The 20,716-nt window shown below is 44.0% G+C and overlaps 1 protein-coding gene across 2 annotated transcripts in view; it reads right to left on the bottom strand.

Annotated features, from left to right (window-relative positions):
• Nucleotides 1-15,226, bottom strand: part of ULK1 (unc-51 like autophagy activating kinase 1) — a 143,809-nt gene extending 128,583 nt beyond the window's left edge. The window contains exons 1-3 of one of the 2 annotated variants that reach the window (XM_082266260.1): nt 14,859-15,226; nt 12,595-12,687; nt 12,465-12,506 (exon numbers count right to left, since the gene is read on the bottom strand). In XM_082266260.1, coding sequence (XP_082122386.1) covers nt 12,465-12,506; nt 12,595-12,687; nt 14,859-14,948 — 225 coding nt within the window. In that variant the 5' untranslated portion in view covers nt 14,949-15,226. The remainder of the gene's footprint in view (nt 1-12,464; nt 12,507-12,594; nt 12,688-14,858) is intronic. The other variant, XM_082266259.1, reaches the window with a different exon arrangement.
• Nucleotides 15,227-20,716: the final 5,490 nt, after the last annotated feature.

Here is a 20,716-nt window from a genome sequence, read left to right as displayed (position 1 = left end):
CAACAGGAGTTCAACCAAAACAACTGGAACCCACCTGAAAAAAAAAAACAAATACACCCTCAAAGAGGACCAGGTCCTCTAAACAGCAGCCTGCAAAACCTTGCTGACAAAAGAAGCATCCACAGATGCCAACACATCCACTTAATAGAACTTTATAAAAGTGTGCACCGACGACGAGGTGGCCGCCTTGCAAACCTGCGTCACTGACGCCTCGAAGAAGGAAGGCCCAAGAAGCACTGCGCCTTGATAGGGAAAGGAGGAACCTGACCCTTGATAGAATAGGCCTGAATCACCGTCTGTCTGATCCATCTGGAAATGGTCACAGAGGAAGCAGACAACCCTTTCCGAGGCCCATCCGTGAGCACAAAGAGAGAATCTCACTTCCTAAAAGACTTCGTAGCTGCCAGGTACACCCTAATTCCCCGGACCACATGCAAGGTAACTTCCTTTGGGATGTTTAGGCCTGGGACACGGGGACGGCAACACAATGTCTTCATTCAAATGAAAATCAGAGACGACCTTTGAAAGGAATGACGGACAGGGGCGAAGAACCACCTTATCTTTGTGAATAACCAGGTAAGGTTAACGACAGGATAAAGGTGCCAGTTCCGACAACCTGCGCGCAGAGGTGATAGCCACCACCAAAAAGGCCCACTTCTGGGACAGAGTAAGCAGGGAAATCTCCCGAAGATTCCCAAAGGGAGGCTTCTGGAGGCCTGAAAGCACGAAATTAAGGTCCCAAGTCGGCAACGGAGCCCACACTAGAGGAACCAAAGTCAGGCACCCAGAAGAAACCAGATGGTACTCCCCAGCCACAAGCACGCAGATCGCCGCGGTCATTTTCTTATTGTTTGAGATGCGCATTTCTGATCTTTTTACGCGAGTGAGCATTTATAGAGAATGAAGTGTTTATCCAGTTTTAAACCTACTGCACTATGGCCCCTTTCATTTTTAAGCTTTTGGAAATTTAACCACAGCAGATTTGGAAGAAGTATTATATCAAGTCTCTGGTCTAAGTGTCCGCTATAAACACCACCCTTAACCACTTCCCGCCCGCCCTATTACAAATTGACGGCGGGAATGTGGTTGCGTTATCCTGACCGGACGTCATATGACGGCGGCAGGATAACACCTCTGGGCGCCCCCCGGGGGCGTGCAGAGCGGCGATCGGTGATGCGAGGTGTCAGTCTGACACCCTGCATCTCCGATCTCGGTAAAGAGCCTCTGACGGAGGCTCTTTACCATGTGATCAGCCGTGTCCAATCACGGCTGGTCACATAGTAAATAGGAACAGCCGTTGATCGGCTTTCCTTAGTTCGTGCCTGACAGGCACGAGCAAAGGAGCGCCGATCGGCGGCTCCCCTGACAGGGGGGGTGGGTCGGCACTGGTAATCAGATCATTGATTACCAGTGCAGACCCTCGGGGGGGGGGGGGATGCCACTAGATCCACCAGGGATGCCCACTATGACCCCAGGGATGCCCACTATGACCCCAGGGATGCCCACTATGGCCACCAGGGATGGCAATCAGGGCTCAGGGAGCCCCCCATTGCCCTCCCCATCAGTGATGCCCACCAGTGTCCTCCCTATCAGTGCTGCCCACAAGTGCCCATCATTGCCATCCTTTAGTGTCGCCCACCAGTGCCCATTATTGCCCACCAGTGCCGCCTATCAGTGCCGCCCGTCAGTGCCACCCATCAGTGCCCATCAGTGCCCACCAGTGCCGCCTATCAGTGCCCATTAGTGCCACCTATCAGTGCCCATCAGTGCCACCTATCAGTGCCCAGCAGTGCCGCCTATCAGTGCCCACCAATGCTGCATATCTGTGCTACCTATCAGTGGCTATCAGTGCCGCCTATCAGTGCCGCATATCAGTGCCACCCCATCAGTGCAGGAAAAAACTTATTTACAAAATTGTATAACAAACAAAAAAAACTTTTTTTTTTTTCAAACTTTTCGGTCTTTTTTTATTTGTTTAGCAAAAAGTAAAAATCGCACAGGTGATCAAATACCACCAAAAGAAAGCTCTATTTGTGGGGGGAAAATGACATAAATTTGGTGTAGGTACAGTGTTGCATGACCGCGCAATTGTCATTCAAATTGCAACAGCGCTAAAAGGGGAAAATTGGCCTGGGCAGGAAGGGAGGGAAGTGCCCTGTATTAAAGTGGTTAATGTCCTTTCTGGAGGCTGTAGATGTGATGTGGGGGAGTGTTTCCTAGGGTAGAGGCTTATTCTCTAATATTCACTAAGGCTCCATGTACACGGGACGTTAGAAAAAACGTGCTGCAAAGCTAGTTCTGACACCGGGAAAAAGCAGCTGTTAAACGTGCTTTCAGTAGCTTTTTCCATTTGTGTTATTGCGCGTTTGGCCACGTTGCTTTCAGCAGCGTTTTTTTCTGCCTCCATTCAAAGTCAATGGTTCCCTATGGGAGCCTATTGATTTGAATGGAAGTCACACCGCAAGTCGGATCAGGATGATCCGACTTGTGGTGCAACTTGCGCTGTGAGAATCTTGAGGGGGAACTCCACGCCAAAAATGGGAAAAAAAAACTGCGTGGGGGTCCCCCCCAGGTTCCAAACCAGGCCCTTTGGGTCTGGTATGGAATTTGAGGGTAGCCCCACGCCGAAAAAACGGCGTGGGGTCCCCCCCAAAATCCATACTAGACCCTTATCCGAACATGCAGTCCGGTAGGGGAGGAAGGGGGGAGGGGACGAGCGAGCGGCCCCACCCCCCCTGGACCATACCAGGCCACATGCCCTCAACATGGGGGGGGTGTTGGTGCTTTGGGGCAGGGGGAGCTCTGCACCCCCCACCCCAAAGCACCTTCCCTCCATGTTGAGGACAAGGGCCTCATCCCCACAACCCTGGCCGGTGGTTGTGGGGGTCTGCAGGCAGGGGGCTCATCGGAATCTGGAAGCCCCCTTTAACAAGGGGGCCCCCCAGATCCCAGACCCCCTCCATATGTGAATGGGTATGGGGTACACTGTACCCCTACCCATTCACCCCATAAAAGGCAGTGTATGGAAATAACAACAGGAGACGTTTTGGAAAGTTTATTAAAAATCTTCATCTGTTCTTCTCTGCTCTGGTCTTCTCCCTCTCCTGGTCTTCTGGTCTTCTGCTCTTTTGCTGTCCGCTCTTCTGCTCTTTTGCCCTCGGCTCTTCTCTTCTTCCTCCGGTCCTCCTCCGACGATGTCTCCGGTGATTATGCCGGTCTCCGGTCTCTGCAGCTTGTTATATAGCCATTGTGGGCGTGGCCACAGATGACGTCATCTGTGACATGAGGGGGCCTCCCGATGACGTCATATGTGGCCACGCCCACAATGGCTATATAACAAGCTGCAGAGACCGGAGACATCGTCGGAGGAGGACCGGAGGAAGAAGAAGAGAAGAGCCGAGGGCAAAAGAGCAGAAGACCAGGAGAGGGAGAAGACCAGAGCAGAGAAGAACAGATGAAGATTCTTAATAAACTTTCCAAAACATCTCCTGTCGTTATTTCCATACACTGCCTTTTATGGTGTGAATGGGTAGGGGTACAGTGTACCCCATACCCATTCACATAGGGAGGGGGTCCAGGATCTGGGGGCCCCCTTGTTAAAGGGGGCTTCCAGATTCCGATGAGCCCCCTGCCCGCAGACCCCCACAACCACCGGCCAGGGTTGTGGGGATGAGGCCCTTGTCCTCAGCATGGAGGGAAGGTGCTTTGGGGTGGGGGGGTGCAGAGCTCCCCCTGCCCCAAAGCACCAACACCCCCCCCCCCCATGTTGAGGGCATGCTCGTCCCCTCCCCCTTCCTGCCCTACCGGGCTGCCTTCTCGGATAAGGGTCTGGTATGGAATTTGAGAGGGACCCTACACCGTTTTTTCGGCGTGGGGCTACCCTCAAATTCCATACCAGACCCGAAGGGCCTGGTTTGGAACCTGGGGGGGGGACCCCCACGCAGTTTTTTTTTCCCCATTTTTGGCGTGGAGTTCCCCCTCAAGATTCTCACAGTGCAAGTCGGATCATCCTGATCCGACTTGCGGTGCGACTTCCATTCAAATCAATAGGCTCCCATAGGGAACCATTGATTTTGAATGAAAGAAAGAGAAAAAAAAAAAAAAACATAACATGGCTGAACGTATATTCATCACGTTCGGTCACGTTTGGCCGTGTTTCTGCGTTTGAAACGCCGGGAAACACACGTTCGAACGCAAATAATTGCGTTTTAAAACGTCCCTGAACTCAACTGCCTGCAAATGACTGTAAACGATCCTGTGTACATGGACAGATAAGATAAAATGTAGATGGGTTCAGGGGCTTCTAAAAAAAAAACACCCAACTGCTCCTAAACGGCCATTTACAACATCCCGTGTACACACAAAAGCGTGTCTGACCGCTCTATAATGTGAGGGTCTATGTCCTCTGGTAAGGAGACTTTCTTACATCACGGTGGTGCTGTGTAGATCCATTCATTACAAGGAAGCTGGTGTGGGGTTTTCACTCTCTGACGTCTATGGCCTAAGGACTTGTATGGACTCCTGTATTTGTTACATTGCGCTGCATTTTATCAATATAGGTTTAATTTGTATTTGACAAATTGTTGATGGGTGCTATTTAATATCTGGTTGGGTGTCGTAGATTTTTTACATTTATTGGTTTTATTTTTAATTATTTTGTTTATTTCAGGTATTTCTATAGCCCCATCAATTTACGCAGTGCTTTCTATATATATTATGAGAATCATAAGCTGCAAAAATCAGCCAAACCAAGTAGACGCCAACTATAATAATTACCAACACATAGTTAAATCACCTTTGTGCTTATTTTTGGTCTTCTCTGACAGATAAACAGCAGTACATCTGGGGGTAATTTATGAAACAAGCACAAAGGAACTTGCCAACCAGCCAATCAAATATCAGTTGTCATTTTTATCTCCCTGTGGAATTGGCATGAAGCTCTTGGGATGGCAAAAAGACAACCTCTAATAAAGAAAGGAAAGCTTGGGCTTGAGAATACATCAACCCCCAGATTAAAGTGTAAACAAGCATCATTTTTTTTTTTTTAATTCACCGATCACTGTTTATTAGCATTGACACTGGTATTTTGTCACATTTCAGCTAATTGATGCTTCAAGTCATCTAGCTAGAGGAAATAATTTGATAATCTATGCATGTAAACGTGAGAAGGTGAGTGAAGACTAAAGTATCTCAGTTTCATAGCACACAACTGACACTAGGCTGAGTCATAACCCTAAAAAATAATTGCAGCAACCTTGCTGAACAACACCCTTCCACGTTCAACTGTTGTCAACAACACAGCCATCTTTATACAACTTTGATTGCTTTATTTCTTATATATTACATTATAATATTTATAGATTTTCAGGAATTAAATGCCTGGGCTGTAATATCCCGAGTGCTGTCATTTTTTTTTTTTTTTTTTAAAGAGGCCCCAAAGAATTGGAATCTACCTAATTCATCTAATAAAATCTAAAATGTTACCATTTCAAACATAAAGTCCTTTATGACAATTCGAATTTCTCACTCAGCTCCCAAAATTCAGATTTCCTCACAGCTTACCAATAAACAAAAGTAAAAAGGCCCCATTTCCCCCACAGGGCAACAGGACAGATAATGAATAATTAGGAAAAACACACGTAGAGACCAACCTTTGTAGTGCAGAAACCTGCTGTTGTTCTATATTAAACTTGCCTAATAGATAGACCTTTGATTTGAACATTTAGTACCTTTCCCCTCATCTCACTGAAGAAAAAGGAGGAATCAGCTCTCAAGATTCTTCCAGGGAGTTGCATAGCAAAACAAGCATGTATCATTAGGTACTCATTGTCCCATAAAGTAGACCTTATTGGCCCAACCCTTAACCAAGCAATATACTGGGCCAACAACTGTTGAGTGGGATTGGGTTAGTTATGGCTACCCTGACACTAAATGACAGCATACTGTAATCTGTCACTGATACCCCACCTGTGCATAGCTAAACTTTGGCAGCCAGTGAAAGACGGTCCTAGGTCAGTGGTCTACAAACTGCGGCCCTTTGCTTGCCTTTATCCAGCCCTTGGGACACTATTCCTCGCACTGATACGAGACATTATTCACACCAACAATGGTGCACCATTTCTCACAACGACACCAGCAATGGGGCACTACTCCTCCCAATAATGCCAATGATGGGGCACTATTCCTCTCCCTAATACCAAATGTGGCAATGTTTACTCGCCCTTATGCCAGGAAAATTTCTGCACCCGCTTGCTACAGTCTGGCCCCCCAAAGTCTGAAGGACAATAAACTAGCCACTTTGTTTAGAAAGTATGGAGGCCCCTGTTTAAAAGAATAAAAAAATTACACCTTTTTTATCCATTCTTCGCTATGCCTGCAGAATTTTAGGATCTACAAAAGTTTACTTGGAGATGCTCAACCCCTGCTGCACTCCAATTTCCGTGGTATGATCACTAAAGCCCCGTACACACGATCAGATTATCAAAAGATCTGTCGTCCGTTTTTTGTGGCATGCTAGTCTAATGTGGAAAGTGAAGAGGTTTTTTTCATACGAATTTTCCCGTACGACAGAATTCTACTTCAGAAGTGATGTCATGTGCTGGATTGCTTTGTATGTGTTCTTTCGTCTCTGAGCATGCCTAGTCTTGCTCTTAGATTTTCTTTTGGCGAAATCTGTACTAATGAGACGAAAATCGGAGGTTGTATTACGGACAACAAATATTTTATAGCCTGCACGTCAGGATTTTGTCAGCCGAAAAGTTCAGAGTCGGCTGTCGAAAGCACCATACTAACAATCCGAAAATCGGCAGATCGGTCGTCAGACGAAATTTCCCTTCAGATTTTCTTATCGTGTGTACGGGCCTTAAGCCTGAGGTCATTTGGCACCCATATCTCAATTCAAACAATCCTGCCCTGGAGGGTACGAGTGCTGTAGTGGGCATTCATGAATTACAGAACATTTGCCAAGAGGTCTAGAGTGGGGCTAGCAGCTCTTTAGTAGTGAGTCAGGGTGATCTATACTGCCCTAAAATATTGATAAATGCTACCCAAGCACCCCTATGTATTTATTTATATACTAGTTTTTATAAGTCATTAAAAAAGAAAAGGGAGTGTAGGTATTCCCAGGAAACCACTAAACCATTGACTGCAGATATGTTATCTTTTCACCAGCGCACAGTGTGAATTATTAATGTTTACTTTTAATTTATCTTTTTATCTCGTTCTCAAGGGTCTAATCACAGACATTTATAAAACATGACACTTTAGTAACTTCAACTGTATCCATTTAAAAACACAATAATAATTTATATATATATATATATATATATATATATATATATATATATATATATATAAAAAAATTGACGATTTACAAAATTAAAAAAAATAAAAAAGAAAGAAGAAGGAAGAAAGAAGAAAGAAGAACAAAAGTAGAAGACTCTTTCAAAAGCACTGAGGAATCTTATTGATTGCTATGGGAAACTACTCCAAGTCTGCTCCAGTTTTACTAAATCAGGTTTTGCATGTCAGCTGAGTAGCCCTGAACCAAGATATTTGTACTGTCAACCAGGAGGCATTATCCAATGAGGTGGCTGGATACAGAAGTAGTAGGTCTAACGCTACTTATTATTTTACTGTAAGACAAAAAAGGCAAACGTTTGCTAAAAATGTGCAAATGTAATTATCCATATTCATGTGGGATGATAAATAATATTTAGGTTTTTATCACTTTAAATGAATCACTGAATAAAATAAGAACATCTAAATAATGACTAATGATGCTATTCACATGCTCCATGCCCATGCCCTGATGTAAGTGCTGTCATTTGTTGCATAACAAAACAGGTTTACAGCACATCCAATACAAAAAATAAAAAAAATAAAACATTTCTGCCATACTAGAAGTCCAGCATCACTTCCTACACGTCAGGCATGAAACAGACATGTGTTGTGTAGCTTTAATTTCCCAGCAGATGAATTTAGGCATGTGACTTGGATACACTAATGTAGCATTCAAACTAAGCATCTTAGCAATCTAAGATGTATATTTATCTGTAATTAAAATGCTGAATAGTTAAAGTGGACCTTTACCTTTAATGACAGGCAGCATCATCCTCTACAGCCATCCCCTAAACCTGTTACACAATCATGTTTTTTCAGGAAGCAATAGCTACACCCAAACTACTTTGCCAACATTTATTTGTTTTTTTAAGCCATACCTGGTATGCCCAAGACCTATGAATGGGTATAGATCAGTGCACTTGATTGGGTTAGTTTAAGACTTTTTGGCTTAACCCACCACAAGTGGACATGTTGCTCACCAAGGACTGCAACAACAATGGCCAACAAGCCTAAAAATGATGTAAGCAAACTAGAAAAGCTGGCTCTATATTTCTAGGCAGTATCCATGCGATAACACAGCAGTTCTGGACAGCAGCACAGCAATTCAGGGAAGGTCCCTGGTGCAAATTTTCAATCAGGGTCACCCAAACTAGGGGAAATGTTTCATTTAGAAGGTTCACGGAAAATAAATTGTGTGTAATTTATTCTGCAAGAAAGGTCAAGAAAGACTGTCCGAGTCTGAGGTGCCCAACTTCACCTGGATTGTCCTCTTGTTATAGGCAATTTAAAGCTCAATTTCAGGAATTCAGCCACTTTGTAACGTGCGCTGGCTTACTATGTCAGGGTACATGTCACCTTGTGGACCCATTTCTTTAATATACACAATATTGTCAAAAGTATTGGGACGCCTGCGTTTACATACACATAATATTTAGTAGCATCCCAGTCTTAGTCCGTAGGGTTCAATGTTGAGTTGGCGCACCCTTTGCAGCTATAACAGCTTCAACTCTTCTGGGAAGGCTGTCCACAAAGTTTAGGAGTGTGTCTATGGGAATGTTTAACCATTCTTCCAGAAGCGCATTTGTGATGTTCAGGCACTGATGTTTGACAGAAGGCCAGGCTCACAGTCTCTGCTCTAATTCATCCCAAAGGTGTTCTATCGGGTTGAGGTCAGGACTCTGTGCAGTCAAGTCAAGTAACACCACCCCAAACTTTCTCATCCATGTCTCTATGGACCTTGCTTTTGGAGCTGGAGCTATGTCACTGACTTGTAACAGGCATATCCAATGTTACCTGATATGCACATGTATATTCCAGTTCAGTGACTTGCTAGGTAGGAAGCAAGTAATACATCCCCAGAACACACAACTTACAAAACAACTCAGCAGTAATAGCAGCAACCATATTTCCCTCTTCCCAAAGACATAAAAAGTAACTGTAAATGTAATAAAGATTTCTGGGGACACGCTATTCAGTGCAGCATCCAGAAGCCAGCTAACTCCAGTTAGTCTGTGAAATTTAGATCAGCTTGTTCTTGCTTTATTATCACTTGTTTGCATTAGCTGCTAAGCATCTTACGCAAACAGTACAAAGTACATCATGCTATACAGAAATATTATATTGCATGTTAAGAGACAAGGAACCAAACCAGTGGGAAAACACTTAAGATAAAGTCCCAATCTCTAATGATTATTTAACGGCTACAGAGCTTTATGGCACTAGTGGTTAATTAATGGATCATGGATGTAACAAACATCAGCCATATAATGGGGCACAAATCAACACCAAATTCTTCAAACTGAAAGGCCCAATCTTTTCAGTTCAATACTTCAGTATGCCAAGATGTCAATGTTGAATATGGTAATTTCACAGCAAAAGGGGGCTGTTCAATGAATGGCAGAAAGGTAGAAATACTGCATGATAAAAAAAAAAAAAAAAAAAAAAAAAAAAAAAAGGTGTGCCTTAGTCTAGGCAAATATGGCAGATCATAGAATTTTGGTATATCAGAAAACAGTACTGACAGTACACATCCATATGTGAGAACAAAGAATACATGAACTGTCACAACGTGACCAATCTTCAACATGCCAGAGCACATGTTTCATTATCATTGTTCTCCATTCACTCAGCCTTCACCTGGCAGAATGTCCAATTGGCTCAGCATATCCTAAGGGCTTGTTCACACTTGCTCAAAACATTGACGCTTATCAAAACGCGCCTATAGCATTAATAGGTGCGGTTGATAAGCGTTTAATGAGCATAGAAAAAGCTCCCCCAAACACCCTATGCCAGTGATGGCAAACCTTGGCACCCCAGATGTTTTGGAACTACGTTTCCCATGATGCTCCAATACACTGCAGAATGCATGAGCATCATGGGAAATTTAGTCCCAAAACATCTGGGGTACCAAGGTTCGCCATCACTGCCCTATGTGCATTTTCTGTGCAGTTGACATGCATTTTTGGCGCGTTAAAAATGCACCACAAACATCTATTAACTGTAATGTACTACCGAGCCTTAACCGCACTCAACCGCATGCCGGCCCATTACTATAGACTTGAACGGAAGGGGTTAAAGTGCTTCAACTCCTATCAAACTCAACATGAGGCTTCAATTTCAAAGCAGAGTGATGCTGGTGTGAATAGCACTATCTGCTGTCCATAGTATCATTTGCATAGGCATTTAAAACGCCCCTCAAAACGCCTGCTTTCAATGCCAGTGTGAACTTAGCCTAACTCAAATACCATGTGCTTAGCCACCGCGGCAGACAGACAGACTTATAGTTTCAATGGACTGGAAGGTTGCTGATGATCACCCTCCTAGTCCCCTGACACTTCTTCCAGCTCTCAAACAGAAAGCCTTTACAGGAGGTTCCGTCAAGAAAGCTGGAGGAAACGTCTGCATGAGCCTGACATCGCACGCAACACTGATTGTGGGTGCAATACTTTGCACTTTGTAGAAAAGCCATAATAAATGCACATTTTTATTAACCTATAAATTATGTACATTTATTATATTTTACTTGAACTTAGTCTTTAATCATATTACATACTGTGAAAATCTCAGCCAATGCCTGGGTACAGAGGTCAAAACAAAATACAGTTCTAGGTAAACTCCATTGGAGAAAGAGATGTTAGAGTGTATCTAGAACATATATTTTTAAGCTTTAGATAGATTAGGGAAAAGATACACCCTGTGTCAGGTTGCCATTGCTTTCTTGCTTTCTGTGTCTCCACAGATCTACATAACAGGAAGTAAAGGGAAATCTACTCAATAATCGAGGGGGGGGGGGGGTAAAAAAACATATGGCTTTTTTAAAGTGTTACTAAACCCACAACAGTAAAATCAGTGTGTATATGCAGTAAAGCATTCTTGCTATACTCACTGTGGAACCTAAGCGGTTACTCCTCTACATTGTTTAAAAAAACCCAGTTGATCCTGTCTTCTCTGATCCTCCCCATTTTCCACAGTCCCCAATCCATCTGCTGATAGTACAGAGCCTTAGGAGGTACACTGCACATGCTCAGTATGGTGTGTATTGCTAGAGAGGTTTTATTTTTTTGGGGGAGGGGGTGCATGTGATCAGCACAGGGCCAATCAGCTCTGTCCAGACAGAGGGTCAGGGGTCCTAGTAGCCTTATAGGACAATCAGAATAGAATAAAAAAAAAAACTCCTCCTACAACTTTAACATTGATAGAAGTCACAAGACTGCTATATACTGCTGATGAGAAAAGCTATTTAGCAGTTTATATTTTATTAAAATAATGGAAGTTCTGTGTACTGTGGGAGACCAGACATAGTGAATGCAGGCTCCTGGCTTTAGTAACACTTACATTGCCTACCTATTTAATAAGATTTAGCTTCATATGCACTTTAATATGTTTTATATAACCTGCAGGGAGGACTATGCCAGGGATACATAATAAAATAGGACTGGCCAATGAGATCATTTGGTTGGTTGAGACTCATGCCAGGAAGAAAGAGGCAGAATAAATACAAGGGTGTAAACATAGCATTATATAGGAATGTAAAGTGCACAATGTTTACTGAACATTTCCAAGCGATCCAATGATATACATAGTCAAGAATCGGGTAGAAGAATGAGCTAGCCGTTCTCCCAATTTACATAAGACAACACCACTGCAAAGCATCTACTCGGACGGCTGCCAGGCTATGGAAACGCTGACACTGCGCACCGCTGTCGGGAGTTGTAGTTCCGGCCCGCACATTGGCGATGCAAACAACAGCGACTCCGACTACAAATCCCGAAGGCCTTCGCGCAACCTGACAGCTGGGCGGTGTTTTCCTAGAATTCCGTGACGCAACACAAAGCGAAGAGCCAATGAGCGCGCAACGAGGTAGAATGTCAACAAACAAGGAGACGACCACGTGATAATGAAAGCCGAAGGGGGAGAATGCAGAGGCTGATGGCCGTGAATGGGAGGGGAGCTGTGTGAATGGGGTGATTGTCCCCCTGCCCTAAAACGTTACAACTCTCATTCAAAGTCAAATCACCACGGTGCCCCAAATCCGATCTAATAGAGGACACATTGCCACATGCCAGTGAAATGAATAAACCGTTTTATTACTGATACTAAAAATAGATGGGTTGATTATTTACCTGGAAATCATATAAGGCGACAATGTTTTCATGTTTCAGCTCCTGAAATGAAAACATCAACTGTCAAATCAAATATTAAACCATCAAACTGCCAATCTGTTACTCAGCACAACACAAACATCGGGGTTACCTTTAGGATTTTGATTTCCTTCCCTAAAAGGGTCTGAGATTTGGCCAGGTTTTTCTTATTGATGCATTTTACTGCAACCTCCAGGTCCTGCTTCTGTGAATGGAACACAAAACACAATGTAAACCTTTCCCCAGATGATGGAATATCACAGAAAATATACAATTCAGGATGATCCCACTAGTCCAGACATGTCCTGCCCACAGTACACCTCCAGAGGATGGCAAGGGAACACGCCATGTGCCAAAGCCTGGATTTAATTTCTGTTCCATGCTGGGGTTCCTAGAATAGCTCTAATCTTAGAAGGCTGAACAGTTTTATAATACAAATGTCCCCTATTAAATTGCAGCACTGTGCCCCATGCACTTAGGTCATGTGTTATTAGAATATCTAGAATGCACGTGTTTGCTAGCATCACTTTCCATCCAAAAACAACACCACCAGCCAGGTAGTATAGTAAACAAAAATAGTTCAACCTTTCAGTTAAGGTGTTTATTTTTATCTATCTCACAGGTAAGTTCTGGAGCCTGGCAGTGCTTGGGCCTGGTCCTTCTTTCAGTTTAAAATTGGCCCCTAACTGCATGGAGTCTGTAGCCCCCCACCCCTTTTTCTGCGCGGGGACTGTAGCCCCCCACCCTTTTTTCTGCGCAGAGTCTGTAGCCTCCCCCACCCCTTTTTCTGCGCAGAGTCTGTAGCCTCCCCCACCCCTTTTTCTGCGCAGAGTCTGTAGCCTCCCCCACCCCTTTTTCTGCGCAGAGTCTGTAGCCTCCCCTACCCCTTTCTCTGCGCAGAGTCTGTAGCCCCCCACCCCTTTTTCTGCGTGGAGTCTGCAGCCCCCCACCCCTTTTTCTGCACGGGGTCTGTAGCCTCCCCCACCCATTTTTCTGCGTGGGGACTGTAGTCCCCCACCCTTTTTTCTGCGCGGGGTCTGTAGCCCCCCACCCCTTTTTCTACACAGTTTGTAGCCCCCTCCTCTATTTGCATTATCCCCCAAATCCTCATTTACATGGAGTTTGTAGGCCCCAAGCCCCGGCTATGTGTGTTGATTTCTCAAAATAATCAATCAAAAAGCATACAGGATGACTGGAAGACAAAAACAGGGGCACTCATCTAGGACACAAAGAAAAAAAAAAAAAAAAAAGGATTGATGTTGCATTGATACATACACACACACACACACACACACACACACACACACACACACACACACACACACACACACACACACACACACACACACACACACACACACACACACACACACACACACACACACACACACACACACACACACACACACACACACACACACACACACACACACACACACACACACACACACACACACACACACACACACACACACACACACACACACACACACACACACACACACACACACACACACACACACACACACACACACACACACACACACACACACACACACACACACACACACACACACACACACACACACACACCTTTAGATAGAGTAGGGAAGGGTTAGAACCACTGTCAGGTTTTATTGTCTCTCTCTCCCTATTTGGCCTTGTGAGTTGTTACCACATCAAAATACAAGGGACATCTACCAATGGGGACACTAGACCCTGTACCTCTCAAGGACACCCCCACAAATCGGAAAACGCGACAGGCTTTGGGGTATGTGAAATCGCACAGTGCACCATGTAGCCACAATTTGAAGAAAAAAAAAAAAAAGAAAGAAGGATTGGGGACATTTCTACCATGATTCCTGCAGGCTCAAACGTGGCACACATAACTCCCACAAGTGTGAACCTCGCCTAGGGGGGTATTATAGCCTCTAGCCTTGGAGCGAGAATCTCTTACTTCCCATTGTGTCCATAGGACAGGAAGTGAAGGGAAATCTCCCCAATGGGGCCATAGGTGGCAGGTGTTTTAACCCTTTCACACGCTGTCCAAACTAAAGTTTTAGCTGTATATACACAATCTGGTTCTATATATATACTGGTTATACACATATACTGGTTATACATATACTGGTATATACACATATACTGATATACACATATACTGGTATATACACATTCTGGTTCTATATATACATATACTGGTTATACACATATACTTATATACACATATACTGGTTATACATATACTGGTATATACACATATACTGGTATATACACATACTTGTTCTATATATTCTGCACTGAGGATTATATGGAAATCTGGCAGCAGTCCTGTAAACAGAAGGATGTAAACACACTGGAGAATGCCTCCCTTACCTCTTTGTGTCTGCCTTTAAAGACCACAGCAAAAGCTCCATGACCGATCAGGTCTTTCCGACTGAACTCAAACTTGCCCACAGACTCCATGGCCGATTGCTGGTCACTGACAAGGACAACAGGCAGGGGGTGTAGGGATGAGGTGAAGAAGAGCCGAGGATGAGGAGGAGGATGATGAAGAGGAAGAGGGTCGATCAGGAGCTGAGGAGCAGCTGGAAGAGAAGAGCTGCTCTCCTGTCCACCTCCCTTCTGCTGAGGATCAGGCTCCTGGGGCTCACTGACATGGGCTGCTTCTGCTCCCAGCGCTCCGAGCTCCCCTGCTGCATGATGCTGGGAGATATGTCCGGGCTGAAAGGGGTGACGGTCCCCCTAGAAGAGGAGGAGGTAAGGCCCTCCTCCCTGACACAATCCTCCAAGTGCCATGTTCATAGAACCTCTATGTCCCTCTGTCTGTCCGCTTTGTTTACAGGCCTGTCTTCTGTAATCAGCCTGCTGCTACTGCTGTCACCGCTGGGAGCTCATAATAAGGCCCACAGCCGATTGCACAGCGTAGTCCTACAGCTGCTGGGTAGCAATGCGCAAGCGCGGTGGCTCTCACCATAGGACACGGACTGCGCATGCGTATGCAAAGCTGTTGCTGTTGCTTTGTTATTGCGAGTGCTTTGAGTAACCTGAGCGGCCATAGAGGACAATGCTGAGGCGTGCAGGAAAGCTCAAGCGTTCCACCTGTTGTTTTACTGCTGCTTTCCTTTACATTCAAGAAATAATGGGTACAAGTTACCTGTAACGGAACACCATTGCACCCTAAGGCGGCATTCATTCTAGATCTTGTGTTTGGTTTTTGTGAACGCACAAGGAATCATCTGGAAGGTTTAGGTTCACATGTGTGTGCATGTTACCAGGCCTATTTCTGACACTTGTTTACAAGTTAAAATCAGGATTTTTTGCTAGAAAATGTCTTAGAACCCCCAAACATTATATGTATATTTTAAGCAAAGACACTGGAGAATAAAATGGCGGTCGTTGCATTATTTTTGCCACGCGGTACTTGCGCAGCAGTCTTTCAAGCGGAATTTTTTGGGAAAAAATACCATTCATTGAATGAAAAAAAAACAGTAAAGTTAACCAATTTTTTTTGTATATTGTGAAAGATGATGTCACACCGGGTAAATAGATACCTAACATTTCACGGTTTGTGCACACTCGTGGAATGGCGACAAACAGGTGATACCTCACATGTGTGATTTGAACACCGTTTACATTTGCAGGCGCCACTTACGTATGCGTTTTCTTTGGCACTTTAACCACTTAAGCCCCAGCCCTATTTCGGACACTTTTTGTTTACAAGTTAAAAGCAGTATTTTTTCCTAGAAAACTATTTAGAACCCCCAAACATTATGTATATTTTTTTAGCAAAGACTCTGGAGAATAAAATGTCGGTCATTGCAAAACTTTTTGTCAAGCGGTATTTGCGCAGCGGTCTTTAAAACGCCATTTTTTTGGAAAAAAATTGAAAAATCACATTTCACTGCATTTAAAAAATACTAAACAGTAAAGTTAGCCCATTTTTTTTGTATATTGTGAAAGATGATGTCACGCCGAGTAAATAGATACCCAACATGTTACGGTTTAAAATTGCGCCCCCCCCCCGTGGGATGGCGACAAACTACGGTCAATAGAGATCTCAATCTGCGACGCTTTAAATTTATTTAACGGTTACCAGTTTAGAGGTAGAGTGTAGCTCTTTTTTTTAAATTATTGCGCACGCTCTGGCGATCGCGGCGATACCTCACATGTGGGGTTTGAACAGCGATTTCATTCGCGGCTCGACTTGCGTATACGTTTTTTTTTGTGCGCGAGCTAACGGTGACGGGGGCGGCGAAATTTTTTTTTTTTTTTTTTTTCTTATTTATTTTTATTTTTTTTAAACTTTATTACAGGTTTTTAAAAGAAAAAATCTGATCACTTTTATTGCTGTCACAAGCAATGTAAACATCCCTTGTGACAGCAATATGTGTGACAGGTACACTTTATGGAGGGATCGAGGGTCTAAAAGACCCTAGACCCCTCCACTACACTTCCCTGTATGCAAAACGCCGAAAACGGCATTTTTGCATACAGCCGTTTTTTAAATTTGCCGCCTTTTGCAGCACAGTAACCCGGAAGTGACGTCATGGACGCCGCCTCCGGGTTACGTCATCGGAGCCCCGATCGATGCCGTTTCCGGCATTCATCGGAACTCCATCCAGCCGGCGGACGTGCCGGCTGGGTGCTCGGGGCTCCCGGTAGGACGGGAGCCCCGGGCAAAGCCACGGAAGGCGGCGGGAGCGATGCGAGCCGCATCGATCGGTACCGACGGAAAGCCGACCGTCGGCTTCAAACCACGGTACCGGGATGATGCCTCTAACTAGAGGCATCATCCCGGTATAAACCCGCAAAGTGTACCGACGTATCGGTACGTTGATATGCGGTAAGTGGTTAAAAACATTTATTTTTTCTCCTATTTATTTATTTTTTTTTCACTGTTCCTTTGAAAAAAAATAAATCTGATCACTTTTATTGCTGTCACAAGGAATGTAAACGTGACAGTAATAGGCAGTGAAAGGTGCTCTTTATAAAAGGATCTGGGGTCTAAAAGACCCCAAATCCCTTCTTTGCACTTAAAAGTATTAAAAACACCAAATTTGGCGTTTTTGAATATTGTAAATTTTTTTAAAATCGGCGCCATTGTCAGCCAAGTGAATTGGAAGTGATGTTGTGACATTGCTCCTGGGTCACTTCATCGGAGACCCAGGCGAAGGCGAATCCGGCATCATTCAGGACTCTGACCAGCCAGCGGACATGACGGCTGATCGCTCAGGTTTCCCGGTGGGACAGGAGACCCAGGCAGAGCGGCGGGAGGGGGGCATCCCCTCCCGCTTACTATGATAACGGCCAAATGGCTACTGAGCCACATTGGTTGTTATTATTAGAAAGCCGACTGCCGGTGTTCCGTGAGAATTACCTACCCGTGAGAAATACCTACCCTCGTCACTTCCGGTTCACGGTAGTCTGTGTAATTAAAACGGTTACATTAAAACAGCTGTGCTGCTATATAAGTCATCTCCGCTCCTGTCCCTCTCACTCCCCTGATCTCGGCTAGTAAATATAAAAGCGGCTGCGGGTGTATGAAAAGATAAATCACGGAGCCTAGAGCCGCTTTTATATTTAATAGCCAAGATCAGGGTAGTGACAGGGACAGGAGCGGAGATGACTTATATAGCAGCACAGCTGTTTTAATGTAACCGCCGTGTGGGTAGGTTTTTTTCACGGACACCGTGATCATTTCATACTAGTGCGCATGCGCACTAGTCAGCTCCTCAGCTGTTCCATTAGGTATCCGGGACTGTGAGCATGCGCACTGCTGCGCTGCTCTGTTGTTCCTGGCAGGAAGTGACGAGGGTAGGTTTTTCTCACGGGGTAGGTAATTCTCACGGAACACCGGCTCTAAAAAATGGTACCGGGGTGATGCAGGGCAGGCATCTCCCCGGTACGACCACTTCCTCAAGCCGACGTACAGGTACGTGGGTTTGTGGGAAGTGGTTAAAAACGTGCCGCAGTAAAACACATGGTGTTGTGGTATCACATGTACAAAAACACATGCAGGTGCTGATGGGTGGGTGCCTTTGAGATTTTATTAAGAATTATGTACAGTAATACCTTGGTTTGGGATTAACCTGGTTTACAAACGTTTTAAAAGACGAGCAGCAGTTTTTTGTTTTACATTTTGCCAGGGTAGGCGAGCACTGTCTTGACATGCAAGCAGTTTTACACTCACAATGTTAAAGTCGTTTGGCAATGCTAAAGTGGTTTTGTACTGTATAAGCATGCCATCCCCTCTGTTAAATACCATTATGTGTCCATGTGCCTGTGCTGTATAAAAAAATGCTGATTATACCTTATATCGCAGCGTCTCCTGGTGCTCACGTGACTCCTTGTCTCTCTGCTCTCCCTGGTGGGCGGAGCTGAGCACTCCCGCTGGCGTCCGCTTGGGAGGAGGAGAGGAGCAGAGAGCTGAGGTGTCACGTGAGCGCCAGGAGACGCTCTGATACAGTATAGGTAGAAATCAGCATCTTTTATATAAAGCACAGGCACAGGAACACATAATGGTTTTTAACAGAGGGGATGGCATGGTTATAAAGTACTGTACTATAGATATGATAGCAGCATATTTTTATTTATACCAATAAATGGTAGTGGAACAAACCATCTGAGTTTCCATTATTTCTTATGAGGAAATTTGCTTGGATATATGAGTGCTTTGTATTACAAACATGTTTCTGGAACTAATTATGCTTGGAAACCAGGGTTTTACTGTATTAGGAATTTTTTAACCACCTACTGAGCACTTTTACAACTTCCTGCCAAGGGTAATTTTCAGCTTTCAGCGCTGTCGCATTTTGAATAACAATTGCGCAGTCATGCAACACTGTTTCCATTTTAAAATGTTATAATTTTTTTCACACATTTAAGAAAGGGGGTTATTGGAACTTTAAATGAGGCAATGACACAAAAGGCCACGTGTCTCCATCCCTATTACAGTTAGAGAAGAATGAGTTGATTTGTGAGTATTGTAGGGAAAGCTATTTCTTCTTTTAAGATGGGCTTTCTTTTGTTTTTTCCCCCTTCCCTTTCCCCTTTACTGCCATTTATCAGACTATTAGGCATTATGTATCTTGCTCCTGAGGAAGTGGAGCGAATTCCATGAAACACGTCAAGCTTATAGGATGCCATCTTTTTTTATTACTATCATGCATTTACATGTTTTATTTTTTTATATATGTATTTGTTACCAATCATGAATTCTCATTATATTGTCTTTTAATACAATCAGCTCCCAACTCAATATCCATATATTACAGTGTATTATTATCCCACTATACTGTTGACAGTTATGTTCTATCCCATGTATAAACTGTTACCTTATGATTTTCAGTTTTATCTGTTGATGAGGCTTTTTTAATAAATATTTATTATAGTATTAAATATATTAAATAATAGTACCACCACTACTATGGTCTATGTTGTGCTGTGTCAGGATTCCACTTGTTTTAATATATGAATTATTAATGTGCCAATATGCATTGATTATCTACCAACTGCTTGTCTGAAACTTCATCTTTTTTTCACACAAATAGAGCTTTCTTTTGATGGTATTTAATCACCGCTGGGTTTTTTATCTTTTGCTAAACATATGAAAAAAGACCAAAGATTAAAAAAAAAAAAACATTTTTCATAGTTTGTCATAAAATTTTGCAAAGAGATAATTTTTCTCCTTCACTGATGGACATTGTCAGGCTGCACTGATGGGCACTGATAGGCTGCACTAATAGGTGGCAATGATAGGCACTGATAGATGAAACTGATGAGGCAGCACTGGTGGGCAATAATGAGGAGGCACTGATGAGGCTGCACTAATAAGTGGCACTGATAGGTGACACTGAAGGGCACTGAGGAGTGGCACTGATAGGCGGCACTCATAGGTGGCACTGGTAGGCAGCACTAATAGGTGACACTGATGAGGAGGCACTGATTGGCAGCACTGAAAATCAGGACACTGATAATCAGGGCTGGTGTCCCTAACACAAGCTGGCTATCGGCTCTCTTCTTCTTTCCTAACGCTGTCAGTGTGAAAAGCCGATAACCAGCTTGTGTTTACATCCTGTTATCAGCTGTCATTGTCTAACAGCTAATTACATGGTAAAGGGCCGCTGTGATTGGTCCTTTACCCCGATCTGTGATCAGCTGAGTCTGAAGGACCTGGCAATAACAGAGCATGCCGCAGGAGTCGCGCAGACAATGCGATCATGGGAGGACAT

The sequence above is a fragment of the Pelophylax lessonae genome (assembly GCF_965119305.1).
Source record: "Pelophylax lessonae genome assembly, chromosome: 1".
In the NCBI taxonomy this organism is placed as follows: domain Eukaryota; kingdom Metazoa; phylum Chordata; class Amphibia; order Anura; family Ranidae; genus Pelophylax; species Pelophylax lessonae.
This window is presented reverse-complemented; position numbering and strand designations above follow the sequence as displayed.